The sequence below is a fragment of the Protopterus annectens genome, chromosome 15.part0 (assembly GCF_019279795.1).
Source record: "Protopterus annectens isolate FY-2018-M chromosome 15.part0, PAN1.0, whole genome shotgun sequence".
In the NCBI taxonomy this organism is placed as follows: domain Eukaryota; kingdom Metazoa; phylum Chordata; order Ceratodontiformes; family Protopteridae; genus Protopterus; species Protopterus annectens.
In genome coordinates, this window is record NC_056749.1 from 67,018,083 (window position 1) to 67,032,297 (window position 14,215).

Below are 14,215 nucleotides of genomic sequence, written 5' to 3' on the forward strand. Positions count from 1 at the left end.
GTGATGCCACCTCCACTAACAGAGTGGTCACCAGTGGGGTACCTCAGGGCTCTGTGCTGTGGCCACTCTTGTTTGTCATTTACTTTTTGGAGGTAAAGGCTAATGGCAAGGGCCTTTGGCTGACCAAGTCTGCAGATGACTGCAAATTGGGAGCAATTATAGACTCCCCATGAAACAAACATCTTACAAGAGAGTCTGGCACAGCCAAATGACTGGTCCCTAAGTACTGGACTAAAACTCAATGCCAAGAAATGCATTATAGTGCCTTTTCAGAAAAGTGCCACCCAGGCTAATTACTCCATCAATAAGACACCCTAAGAGCTGACCCATTAGTCAAGGATCTGGGAACACATGTAGACAGTAATCAGGCCTTTGACCAACATGTGACCAAGGTGGTAAGTAAAAACAGAAAACCAAAGAAACTGTGTTGGGTAAAACCTTGGTGCAGAAATAAATCCAAATGAAAGGTAAAAAGTAAAAAATGCACCAAGATAACACATAGCAAAACATTTAATCACAGCAAAGTACAAAGTGGTAAGCTCTTTCACAACCAAAGTTGCTTCATCAGACATCACAAAAAAATGCACAGGTTTAAATAGAGATTCTAAAATGCCAATTAATCAATAAAATCACACAAATGATTAAGTAGCAGTGAAAAATAATTAAGCCTCATGCTGAAACTAAAAAAGCATTGCTTAAAAACATTGCTTAAAAATATTGTACAAGAAGGAATCAAATACTGTACATGAGAAAGCACTTAAAAAACTTATAAAATCATTATAAAACATGGAAAAATACTAGGCAGGAAAAAGTTAAATAGAATACTTGGAAACTAAAAACTAGTTAAATACATGGACTAATTTTGAAAGAACTTAGCTAATCTTAATGCGTGAGATGTCTAGCCTTTAAAAAAGGGACCAAGGAAGTAGTAGCATTCAAACCAGGATACTTTTCAGCATTAAGTTTCAAAATCCACTTCTGTTCATGTCCCTCTGTGATATTCTCAATGTCACCACCTCTGCGGTTTCTATAAATATGTTGTAAAACAAAGAACTTAAAGGAATGAGAACGGCCATTGGACATAACATGATTAGCTAGAGCATTTGATGGTTTATTATTACTAATATCCGTTAGGTGGTCTAAATACGATCTTTAAGCATTCAATTTGTTTTTCCTACATAAAAAGCAGGACATTGTACACAAAAATAATAATAGACCACATCTGTAGATCTGCAATCAGTGTATTGATTAGTGTACAAAGAAAATTACCTAGTAGGATGTACATATTTATTTTTACTATATATAAATTGACAAGCACTGCAATTCCTGCATGGAAAAGTACCATGCCGATTGGATCTAATAATAGTTCTAGATAATTCACCATGACATAGATGTTGTTTAAGGAATTTATTATTTCTAAAACTAAAAATAGGAGAATGTCCGACCTTGTCTACCAATCCAGGCACTTCTTGTAGCAAATACCAATGCTTTTTGACTACATCTAAGTATTGATTGATGTTACTGGAAAACTGAAACACCACTCTAAAATCATTACTAGTTCTGTTAGTATATCTTATATTGTCAACAGCATCACCAGCATTAAAATAAGGTTTACATCTAGTACTTCTCAGCTTCCAGGCATTAGAGATAGTCTGTTCAATGTCTGCAAGCGAGTATCCCCTATGTAAAAATTCTGTTTTTAAATTAGATAGGGCAACTACTGCATCTTCATCGCTGCTATGCAGTCGCAGTGTTCTAAAAACCTGACCCTTGAGCACGTTCCTAGGAACGTGTCTAGGGTGCATACTAGATTTGTACAAAAGACTATTTTTTCTAGTGGGTTTAAAATAAATATTACTGCAAAGACTATTTAAAACAGATTTACTAACCTGCACATCAAGGAAACTGTTGTCAGTGTTGGAACTATGGTAAGTAAACCTTAAAAAATCAGTAGTTGAATGCAAATATTCCAAAAACTGTGCCAAATCAATACCAGAGCCTCTCCACAGCATAAACACGTCATCCACAAAGCGGACGTACCACAGTATTTGTCCAAAGAATGGATTATTATTTGACAACACATTTTGCTCTTCCCAGCTGACCAAAGCCAAGTTGGCGTAGCTATTTGCACATGCAGTGCCCATGGCCACGCCAACTTTCTGCAAAAAGAATTGCTCCTGGAACATAACAATGTTGTTCTCTAGAATAATCCCTAAGAGACTACAAATCAACTGTATCTTAGTGTTGGTGAAACACTTATTCACAGAAAGAAAATCCCTAACGCTGTCAACACCCCAGGTGTTAGGTATACTAGTGAATAAGGATTCAATGTCTATTGTAACAAGGACAGAATTCTCATTAACATCAACACTTTCCATTCTATCATAAAGCCTTTGTAAAAACATCTTTGTATCCTTCAATATTGTATGGCAGTTTGCCAACAAACCATGTAAACATCCCTCTACATAAATAGAGAGAGGTTCAGTACACCACCCAGTGCCTGAAACAATAGGACGCATGGGTGGAGATAACAAATTTTTGTGTATTTTTGGTAAGCCATATACCCTGGGAACAAGAGGTTTATACACATTAAAATACCTAAAAAGTGAATCATCTATTAAATTTGTGATTAGTAAATCAAAAATGAAAACAGAAACTTTATCTATAATAGCGTTAACAGTAGGCTTGGAAATGCATTGATATGTATGCGTGTCAAGTAAAAGTTTCTCCATTTGTGTGACATATAAATCCTTGTCCATTAAAACTATACCGTCTCCTTTATCTGCCTGGTTAATAACTAGTGAATGTATATTTTTTAATTCTTGCAGGGCTCTATGTTCATCTACTGTCAAGTTATAAAATGACATACTAGTATCAGTTGAGTTGTTTAATTCTCTAAAAGCAATTTCACATACATCTATGAATCGTTGAATACCTGTTGGTAAAGCTGGAACAAAGGTACTAGGTTTTCTGTATATATTATGCCCTTTATTACCTGCAGTAGTATCTGTAGGAAACAAACACTTTATGTCATGGTGAATTATCTAGAACTATTATTAGATCCAATCGGCATGGTACTTTTCTATGCAGGAATTGCAGTGCTTGTCAATTTATATATAGTAAAAATAAATATGTACATCCTACTAGGAAATTTTCTTTGTACACTAATCAATACATTGATTGCAGATCTACAGATGTGGTCTATTATTGTTTTTGTGTACAATATCCTGCTTTTTATGTAGGAAAAACAAATAGAATGCTTAAAGATCGTATTCTAGACCACCTAAGAGATATTAGTAATAATAAACCATTAAATGCTCTAGCCAATCATGTTATGTCCAATGGCCATTCTCATTCCTTTAAGTTTTTTGTTTTACAACATATTTATAGAAACCCCAGAGGTGGTGACATTGAGAATATCACAGAGGGACATGAACAGAAGTGGATTTTGAAACCTAATGCTGAAAAGTATCCTGGTTTGAATGCTACTACTTCCTTGGTCCCTTTTTTAAAGGCTAGACATCTCATGCATTTAGATTAGCTAAGTTCTTTCAAAATTAGTCTATGTATTTAACTAGCTTTTAGTTTCCATGTATTCTATTTAACTTTTTCCTGCCTAGTATTTTTCCATGTTTTATAATGATTTTATAAGTTTTTTAAGTGCTTTCTCATGTATAGTATCTGACTCCTTCTTGTACAATGTTTTTAAGCAATGCTTTTTAGTTTCAGCATGAGGCTTAATTGTTTTTCACTGCTACTTAATCATTGTGTGATTTTATTGATTAATTAGCATTTTAGAATCTCTATTTAAACCTGTGCATCTTTTTACTGTGATGTCTGATGAAGCAACTTCAGTTGTGAAAGCGCTTACCACTTTGTACTTTGCTGTGATTAAACGTTTTGCTGTCTGTTATCTTGGTGCATTTTTTACTTTTTACCTTCCACAAGGTAGTAAGTAAGTAAACTTTGCCCAATTTATAAGTAAGGGAATGGCATCTAGGTTCAAGGAAGTCGTAGTGCCACTTTATTCAGCCCTTATTAGACCAGTCATTGAGGATAATACCTACTTTAGCATGTATCTGACCAAACATATGTAACAGTTGGAATGGCCACAAATGTTCTTTACAAGAAGAATTCACATTGCCTGATACAGATTGCTTTAAAGCCCTATGGTTTACTGAGTAGTGATTTATGCCTGGCATACAAGGCATCCTTGGATGTAGCTTTGATGGACCTTTTACACATCTGGAGAAAGATTAGCATAAAAAACACTAGATCTAAGAATTAAAATTGTTATTGTAAATAAGACATGTAGTCAAGACAGGTAATTCTCAGAGGATCCCCATGTTCTGGAACAGGCTCCTCATCCATGAAACAGAGTACATCCATAGCCCCATTTAAGCATATCCTTGACCAATGGATGGGAAAAAAGAAATTCACCTTGGCTCTGGACCCTGTGTCTCTGATAAATAGAGGCAAATAGTAATGCCGAAACTAACATACCCTGCCACATAACCTGTACAAACTTCCCAACATACCCCCTCCTAATTAATACCCATGATACATAGGGACACAGTAGGTTAGATTGCATGGCTAGGCTTATAAAAGTCCTGGTGGGCAATAGACTAGTATATAACTATGAACATCCGGCTGTTTCCTTGAGAATGGAATGTGTGATATTATTATGAATGAGCTCAGTGCATTGCTGGACATAATTCTTTAATTTCCTGACATAACCAAAGAAAGATTTGTAGTGTCCATTGGTATCTGTAATGACATTAAGTTTATTTTAATTAAGTTTGCTGACCTAGGTAGTATAGTATTTTCCATGGACTAATTATAGACACAAACAGAGTGATTAAATCATAAAATTTAGAAATAAGAAATATATACAAAAATAAGTACAAATTCAAGGATTACAAATGTCAGAGAATTTGTTAATATGTCCAACAGAAAATGTGTGAGTGAAGTATCACAGATACTTTAGCTTAATTAATTTCGATTACACATGTTAAAAAGTGTCAGGGTGATTGAATGATGTACATTCCCTAATAATGTTCCTACGCTCCATGCTGCCATGTTTCCTGGACTCTTGCGATTAGGAGAACACTGATAATGCTCCTACGCTCCATGCTGCCATGTTTCCTGGACTCTTGAGATTAGGGGAATGCTGATAATGCTCCTACGCTCCATGCTGCCATGTTTCCTGGACTCTTGAGATTACGTTAATGCTGATAATGCTCCTACGCTCCATGCTGCCATGTTTCCTGGACTCGTGAGATTAGGGGAATGCTGATAATGCTCCTACGCTCCATGCTGCCATGTTTCCTGGACTCTTGAGATTAGGAGAATGCTGATAATGCTCCTACGCTCCATGCTGCCATGTTTCCTGGACTCTTGAGATTACGTTAATGCTGATAATGCTCCTACGCTCCATGCTGCCATGTTTCCTGGACTCGTGAGATTAGGGGAATGCTGATAATGCTCCTACGCTCCATGCTGCCATGTTTCCTGGACTTATGAAATTAGGGGAATGCTGATAATGCTCCTATGCTCCATGCTGCCATGTTTCCTGGATTCCTGAGATTAGGGGATTGCTGATAATGCTCCTACGCTCCATGCTGCCATGTTTCCTGGACTCTTGAGATTAGGGGAATGCTGATAATGCTCCTACGCTCCATGCTGCCATGTTTCCTGGACTCTTGAGATTAGGGGAATGCTGATAATGCATCTACGCTCCATGCTGCCATGTTTCCTGGACTCTTGAGATTAGGGGAATGCTGATAATGCTCTTAAGCCCCATGCTACCATGTTTCCTGGATTCTTGAGATTAGGGAAATGCTGATAATGCTTCTAGGCTCCACGCTGCCATGTTTCCTGGACTCGTGAGATTAGGGGAACGCTGATAATGCTCCTATGCTCCATGCTGCCATGTTTCCTGGACTCGTGAGATTAGGGGAATGCTGATAATGCCCCTACACTCCATGCTGCCATGTTTTCTGGACTTGTTAGATTAGGGGAATGCTGATAATGCTCCTACACTCCATGCTGCCATGTTTTCTGGACTTGTGAGATTAGGGGAATGCTGATAATGCTCCTACGCTCCATGCTGCCATGTTTCCTGGACTTGTGAGATTAGGGGAATGCTGATAATGCTCCTACGCTCCATGCTGCCATGTTTCCTGGACTTGTGAGATTAGGGGAACGCTGATAATGCTCCTATGCTCCATGCTGCCATGTTTCCTGGACTCTTGAAATTAGGGGAAAGCTGATACTGCTCCTACACTCCATGCTGCCATGTTTTCTGGACTCTTGCCATTAGGGGAAATGCTGATAATGCTTCTAGGCTCCACGCTGCCATGTTTCCTGGACTCTTGCGATTAGGGGAATGCTGATACTGCTCCTACGCTCCATGCTGCCATGTTTCCTGGACTCTTGCGATTAGGGGAATGCTGATACTGCTCCTACGCTCCATGCTGCCATGTTTCCAGGACTCATGCAATTAGGGGAACCCTGATACTGCTCCTACGCTCCATGCTGCCATGTTTCCTGGACTCTTGCCATTAGGGGAATGCTGATACTGCTCCTACAGTCCATGCTGCCATGTTTCCTGGACTCTTGCAATTAGGGGAACACTGATACTGCTCCTACGCTCCATGCTGCCATGTTTCCTGGACTCTTGTGATTAGGGGAATGCTGATACTGCTCCTACGCTCCATGCTGCCATGTTTCCTGGACTCTTGCGATTAGGGGAACGCTGATACTGCTCCTATGCTCCATGCTGCCATGTTTCCTGGACTCTTGCGATTAGGGGAATGCTGATAATGCTCCTACGCTCCATGCTGCCATGTTTCCTGGACTCTTGCGATTAGGGGAATGCTGATAATGCTCCTATGCTCCATGCTGCCATGTTTCCTGGACTCTTGCGATTAGGGGAACACTGATAATGCTCCTATGCTCCATGCTGCCATGTTTCCTGGACTCTTGCGATTAGGGGAACGCTGATAATGCTCCTATGCTCCATGCTGCCATGTTTCCTGGACTCTTGTGATTAGGGGAACGCTGATAATGCTCCTATGCTCCATGCTGCCATGTTTCCTGGACTCTTGTGATTAGGAGAACGCTGATAATGCTCCTATGCTCCATGCTGCCATGTTTCCTGGACTCTTGTGATTAGGGGAACGCTGATACTGCTCCTACGCTCCATGCTGCCATGTTTCCTGGACTCTTGTGATTAAGGGAATGCTGATAATGCTCCTACGCTCCATGCTGCCATGTTTCCTGGACTCTTGTGATTAGGGGAATGCTGATACTGCTCCTACGCTCCATGCTGCCATGTTTCCTGGACTCTTGAGATTAGGGGAATGCTGATAATGCTCCTACGCTCCATGCTGCCATGTTTCCTGGACTCGTGAGATTAGGAGAATGCTGATAATGCTCCTACGCTCCATGCTGCCATGTTTCCTGGACTCGTGAGATTAGGAGAACGCTGATACTGCTCCTACGCTCCATGCTGCCATGTTTCCTGGACTCTTGCGATTAGGGGAATGCTGATAATGCTCCTACGCTCCATGCTGCCATGTCTCCTGGACTCTTGCGATTAGGGGAATGCTGATAATGCTCCTACGCTCCATGCTGCCATGTTTCCTGGACTCGTGAGATTAGGAGAACGCTGATACTGCTCCTACGCTCCATGCTGCCATGTTTCCTGGACTCCTGAGATTAGGAGAACGCTGATACTGCTCCTACGCTCCATGCTGCCATGTTTCCTGGACTCTTGAGATTAGGAGAATGCTGATTTGCTGCAATGCTTCATTATTTTCCTTCTTTTATTATAAGGATGGAAGGTTCACAAGAGGGATTTATTCCTAAATTTATATTTAGGCAAGGCACGTACAAGCTTTTCTATGGAGATATTTAGGTGCTGGCAAAAAGTGGAGGTGAATATGGCAACATTCTCAGCTGGGACCGTTTGCAAAGGATTGATGGGAATCTTTTGCAGTTCTTCCACATGCTGAATTAGTTTTGTCTGGAGAAGTCCAAAAACATAGTCTCATTTGTTGGTGGGATATTACCGCTAGGCTTTACAGATAAGATGTTTGATGAGGAGATGCTGGGTGGGGTGCAGGTGGGGGCTAGGTTGGTAAAGATCAGGTAAGGATATCATTGTCACAAGTGGGTGGTTTTACAATTTGTTCCAATGCATTAGTATTAACAAAGTCTATGAAATGCTAAGCATATCCATTTTTAGAGGTGTAAGTGTGACAATCAATGCTTGGGTAATTGAAGTCCCCTAGCAAGAAGGCATTTAATTAGATATTTAATCCCTCAATGGTATTAAGATAATTTTCATGATCTTTGGGGGCACTGATGGGGATCTACAGCTAGCCATGCAATAAAAGCTGAATGTGTAAGAGTAAGTTGGAGCTCCAAGAACTTCAAGTAAGGGTTGTGAGCAATTTGATGTTTGTGAGAAATACAGATACGGTCTTGGGTAACTGTGGCAGGGGGAGTGTGATGTTTTATAGGTGTTAAACCCTGAAACAGAGGAATTGCTGTTTTTGCACTGAATCTATGTCTCCGTAACTAAACAGATATGAATGTGTACAAATTGCAGAAAGGACTCAAGTTCTGACATCTTACTGCTGCCAAAATTTGATTTGAATTTTGCTATGTAGGCATGCCCAGAGAAGGGTCTCGGTCTAAAAAGATACTACGAAAGCAGTAAAGGCTTTAGCCAGTGTGGGGAATCCATGGTATGATAGATGTAAGCCATTCCTGGTGAAGCAGGGCATCATGTCTGCCATTTCTTTCCAGTCTGACACATACTGGATCCATATATAATGACACCAACTGCTTAGCCAGTTGTTAAAGTCACGGAACTTGTCGTGGTATCTAGGCATCGTTCCTGGTGAAGGAAACAGGCTACTTAAGACCACTGTCCTTTTCACCTCTAACACAGGCATAGTAAATTCCATCATGTCTTTCAGCATGTCCCTGTCAGTGCAGTACCTCAAGTTATTCACTCGTACATAAACCACTAAAAGATTGTAGTCATTTTTGTCTTATTTAAGGGACCACAGTGCCATTGGGACATCATGGGTCCTGGCACCAGATAGGCAGCTTAGACTCATCCTGTTCTTGTCCAGTCTGGTGAGTGAGGAGTCTGTATGCCTAACTATAAAGTCACTTAATGACTTATGACTTAGTGGGCTTTATGGGCTTAGGCCTGTTTTTCTGGAGACTCTTAAATGAATTGTGTGGATCCGCAGTCTGTATGCTATTATACTGTGTTGCCTGCACACACCACCATTATGTTTCCAGCATGCTATATATTGTATATGTACACAGCATCTGGAAAATAGCATCAATAACATCTTAACTAGCCACTGTGCCACTACATATAGGCCACATAACTACATTAACAAAATGATATTTACTAGTATACAGAGTTCATGGTGATGCAGAAGCTGACTTAGCTCACCTGTATCTATTGCTTCCTCCTTTAACTATACAAAACAAAGTACATTTTAGTAATGTGAGCATGGACTCAATGAAATGCAATTCCACAGTAACACGTACACTCATGCATTCAGTGTGTGCATTTACACACACACGCACACACGCACACACACACTTCCCTTCATCTCTTCCTTGTATTCTATTCTTATGCTACATTGTTAGATTCCATTTGGATTTAATCTCCTCTCTTTCTCAGTTTGACTACAATGTTTCTCATTTCATACTAAGCGTTTCTCAAAAGACATTATAATAATGTGAAGATGTAATAGATGAGTGAGGAGATTTTTTTTTTGTCAAAGCAAAAAAAAGACTGTTATGATGTATTATATTATTATATTATATTATATTATATTATATTATATTATATTATATTATATTATATTATATTATATTATATTATGATATAATGTTAACTGTAAGAGCTAACATCAGAGGAGACCTGCCCAAACTGTAAGCTCTAAATTAAGAAATGAGGTTATTAGTTCAGTTTTTGCAGTCCCTGTGCAGCTTCAAAAATGCCATCCTTCCTGTTTGCAAAAGGATTTGTCTGAGGCACAGGAAAACTGTACACCACAACAGTGCCCTGGTGCAGAATAAGTTAAAATAAGTTACATTAATGTACATAGTCTGTACTCATTAACTTCATACCTATAGTATCTCACCTTTTGGCAACATGCTTGAGACTAGAGGCTTGACGCTGGTCAGCCCATAAGGATATATATTGTAAGGGCGGCTTGCCATATTTTTGAAAACAATCTGAAATAAAACAGAACAAAAAGTGGTTATAATCAGGTGGTATCAATGGTGTCCTTTTTTTGCTAGACTGCACTACAGTTTTGACTTAGATTTATTTATTTATTTTACATTTGTTAACCGGGCTAGTCTAGCTGGATATATTTCCATTTTCAGTAGAGGCCCGGGGAGAAAAGCTCCAAACAGATATAAAAAGTAAAAAATATTGTTACATTGTAAATAAAGGATTAATAAAAATACAAGTAATTATTACATACTAAAGATATTAACACTTGAGAAAAGCAACAGTAAAAATATTTACACTTAAGAAAGCAACAAACAAATGTAACACAGTAAGAATCATGTGCAATTGTTCACATCAGGTAGAAAGATTTCAGCAGTAAATTCATTAGAGTTTAAACAGTAACAGTCTTGCTTACAAGACTAAGCATTAAAATGCTTGGAAGTTTGTTTGGAAGAGGAAGAAATAGTGGTGAAGAGGGTGGTTAGTCAGGGTTACTACAAGGGCATAACCAGTGCGTTTGGAGGTGTTTTTTAAGTTTTTGTTTAAAGAGTGGCAAGGATGTGATTAGAGTTAGTTCATTGGGTAGCAGGTTCCAATTTTTTCCTGCTGCGTTAGTAAATAGAGAGTCACCAGCCATATTATTAGACTTGTTTATGCTAGCAAGGAGTTTGTTAGAAGAACATAGGGAATTCAGATTTTGATAGGGGATTATGAGATTGGAGAGTATAGGGGTGTTATTGGGTTGGTAAAATATCTTGCGGGCAATCGTGAGTTGGGGGATTATCAGATGGTTCTGGAATTCCAGTCAGTCTAGTTGCCAAAGATTAAAACAGTGGTGGGTTCTAAAGGGATTGCCAGTAGCGAATCTGGCAATGTTTATTATAGGAAGTTGCTAGTTTGTTAAGGTTAGATTTCTTCAGGTTGGTATAAATAGGTGAAGCGTACAGAAGAGTTGAGATTAGATGGGAATGAACAATCTTGGTTCTGGCTGCTGGGGTTAGGAAAGGTTTTATTCTATATAAGGAGCCTATTTTTCTGTTGACTGTTTTAATGGTGTTATTTATATGGTAATCAAATGTGAGGTTATTGTCAATGGATATTCCTAACAGTTTAGTGGTAGAGTCTGGGAGAATAATAGTGTCATTATTTGAAGAGACTGATAAGTCTATGGGGGAGGACTTGGTAGTGGGGGTAAAGAGAAGGAGTTTTCTTTTTTTGGCATTAAGAAGGAGGCAGCGTTTTGTAAACCATGTTTCTACAGCGTTGAAAACATCTTGAGTAAGAGAATATAGTTCTGATGGAGAGGTTGCTGAGCATATTAGTGTGGAATCATGTGCATATTGAATGCAGGTGGCTTGTGGAATTCCTACATGGAGATCATTGATAAATAACGAGAAAAGAAGTGGTCCAAGAATGGAGCCCTGAGGGACTCCGATGGTGACTGGCAGAAAGGATGAAATTTGATTTTCCCAGAGAACTGCCTGTTGCCTGTTGCTGAGGTAGGATCTGACCCATTTAACAGCCTGAGAGTCAAAGGAAAGGGATTCAAGAATATTGACTAAGAGGGTGTGGTTTACCATGTCGAAAGCTTTAGAGAGGTCAATAAAGAGTGCAGATGAGAGGAAGTTTTTATTACGGTTTCTATTGATGGTATCTGTAAAGGATAGAAGGGCAGTAGTGGTGCTATGTGATGGCCTAAAGCCATGTTGACAGTTTGCTATTATGTTATGTTGAGATAGATGATGTAAAAGTTGTTGGTGAATGCATTTTTCCATAATTTTTGCTAAGGGTGATAAGAGAGCTATTGGCCGATAATTAGAGTAGTCATTTGAGTCGCCTCCTTTATGTAAGGGGATAATGTGGGAGATTTTCCAAATATCTGGAATGGTTCCTTCTTGGATTGTCCTATTTATAAGGATGGATATAGGATAGGCAATTACTTTGGCTGCTTTTTGGAGATATTGGGAAGGTAGATGGTCAGCAGAAGGAGTACATGGCTTGAGTTTTTGAATAAATTTATAGATGAGAGTAGTAGAGATGGGTTGTAGTTTGAATTTAGGAAGAGAGTCTGGTGAGGTGATGGGAAGGCTTGAGTTATCTGGGATAAGTTGACTAGCTAGAGATTGTATGGTGTCAGTGAAGAAAGAGTTAAAGGTATTGGCAGTTTGATGGGGGGTATTTGGATCTGCATCAAGTGGGTGGGTGTTCAAGAGTTTCCTGGGGAAAGAAGCTTATTGATACTAGACCAGAACTTCTGAGGATTATTTTGGTGAGTTTGTTGTGGTTTACAGTAGTAGTTTTTTATCTGTAAGTATTGCCTTTTTTGTACTATTTCTGAGCTGCCTAAAATTTAGATGATCAGAGATATTTCTGTTAGCTCTCCACTTAGCCCAAACTTTGTTCCTAAGCAAAATTTGATGTCTGGTTTCTTTAGAAATCCATGGGGCAGGGTTAGACTTCATTCTAATGGACCATTTAGGTGCATGCTTATCCAGGATAGATAAGAATTTAGAGTTAAGATACTTTACAGCCTCTTCAAGTGGAAGGGTTTTTAAAGGGTTCCAGTCACAGGCTTTAAGCTCAGTTTGAAATAATTCTGAGTTAAAGTGTTTGGTAGAGCGTGCTATCCTAAAGGAGGGGAGGTTGGGAAGATCCTTCTTTTCTCTTTTGATGTAGGTCAAAAAATGATCACTTACATCATCTGGCAGTGTTCCTACCTTGTAAGATTGTTTCTGTTTATTTATGAGTATCCAGTCTAAGGTGCTTTCTTTCTTATTTGGTTTGTTAATTCTGGTTTTAGAGGATATGGTTTGGCTAAAAGAGAGGTGGGATTTTCAGCACTAACACCTTTCCAGTCAATATTAAAGTCGCCTAGTATTATTGTTTCTTGGGGGTAAGTGGAAGACACCCAGCTTAGTATAGCCTCTATTGAAGTGATATTATTTCTGGGTGGTATGTAGATGCAGATAATATATAAAGATTTGTTTGTGTTGATTTAAAGTTTGGTAATGAGGACTTCTGCGTTATTATCCTGGGTTGGATTATATGGTAGGGTGGAGATATGAAGTCCATCTATAAATAGAACTGCTACTCCACTCCCTTTGCATTTTGTTCGGTCTTGTCTCACTATGTTGTAGCCTTGGGGAATGATTTCATTGTCTTTAGCTTCTGGTTTCAACCAAGTTTCAGTGAGGCAGAGGATATCAAAGGAGTGAATGTCTAGGAGGGCATGGAGGTGGGCTGCTTTATTATTAATGCGTTGGATATTTAGATGTCCTATTAGGAGTTATTGAGTTTAGGGTGGGTTGTTTGAATAGTAGGGTTGGTAGGGCCAGGGTTGGGGTGGATGTCACCATCTTTTAAGGAGGGATTATTTAGTTTTGTTACTAAATTATACCTAAGGTTAGTTTGAATTTTCACTTTCTTTATTGAGGGTAAATTATGTTTAATGTGGGAGAGTCTATGGTATTTAGGTAGTAGGTAACTGGGAATGGAAGTTATGTTAGTATGACTATTACAGGGTATATGTGTGTGTGAATTGCTGTTTGTCTTAGGGAGTGGTTAAGATGGAAATAGTGCAGTTCTTCAAAGGAGGTTAGAAGGAAGGTTGAGGTGAGGACAGTTGAAAGTATAACTGCGGGTGTTAGCTTGGTTAGATTAGCCAGAGGCATCTTAAAGAGATTATAAAAAAAGAGGAGTGATGAATTAGGGAGTGAAAATTAGAGGAAAAGAAGATAGAAGGATAATGGAAATGAAGAGAGAAGGGCAGTAATATGTATTAGTTAAGAGTAGGAGGATATGGTAAGGTACTCTAAGGAGTGGCTTATTGTGAGTGATTGTTAGAAGGTAGGGGTGTGGCTAAGTGTGTGGGATGAGGTGAAGTATGGGATTGGTTGAAAGAGAGAGGGGGTGTGATTAGGGAAGTATAAGTTTAGG

At 39.1% G+C, this 14,215-nt stretch overlaps 1 protein-coding gene across 2 annotated transcripts in view; it reads right to left on the reverse strand.

The window, feature by feature from the left end:
• Positions 1–14,215, reverse strand: part of F8 (coagulation factor VIII) — a 2,728,596-nt gene that overhangs the window by 1,783,887 nt on the left and 930,494 nt on the right. For both annotated transcript variants that reach the window (XM_044057714.1, XM_044057713.1), the window contains one exon: positions 10,185–10,278. In XM_044057714.1, the coding sequence (XP_043913649.1) occupies positions 10,185–10,278 (94 nt within the window). The remainder of the gene's footprint in view (positions 1–10,184; positions 10,279–14,215) is intronic.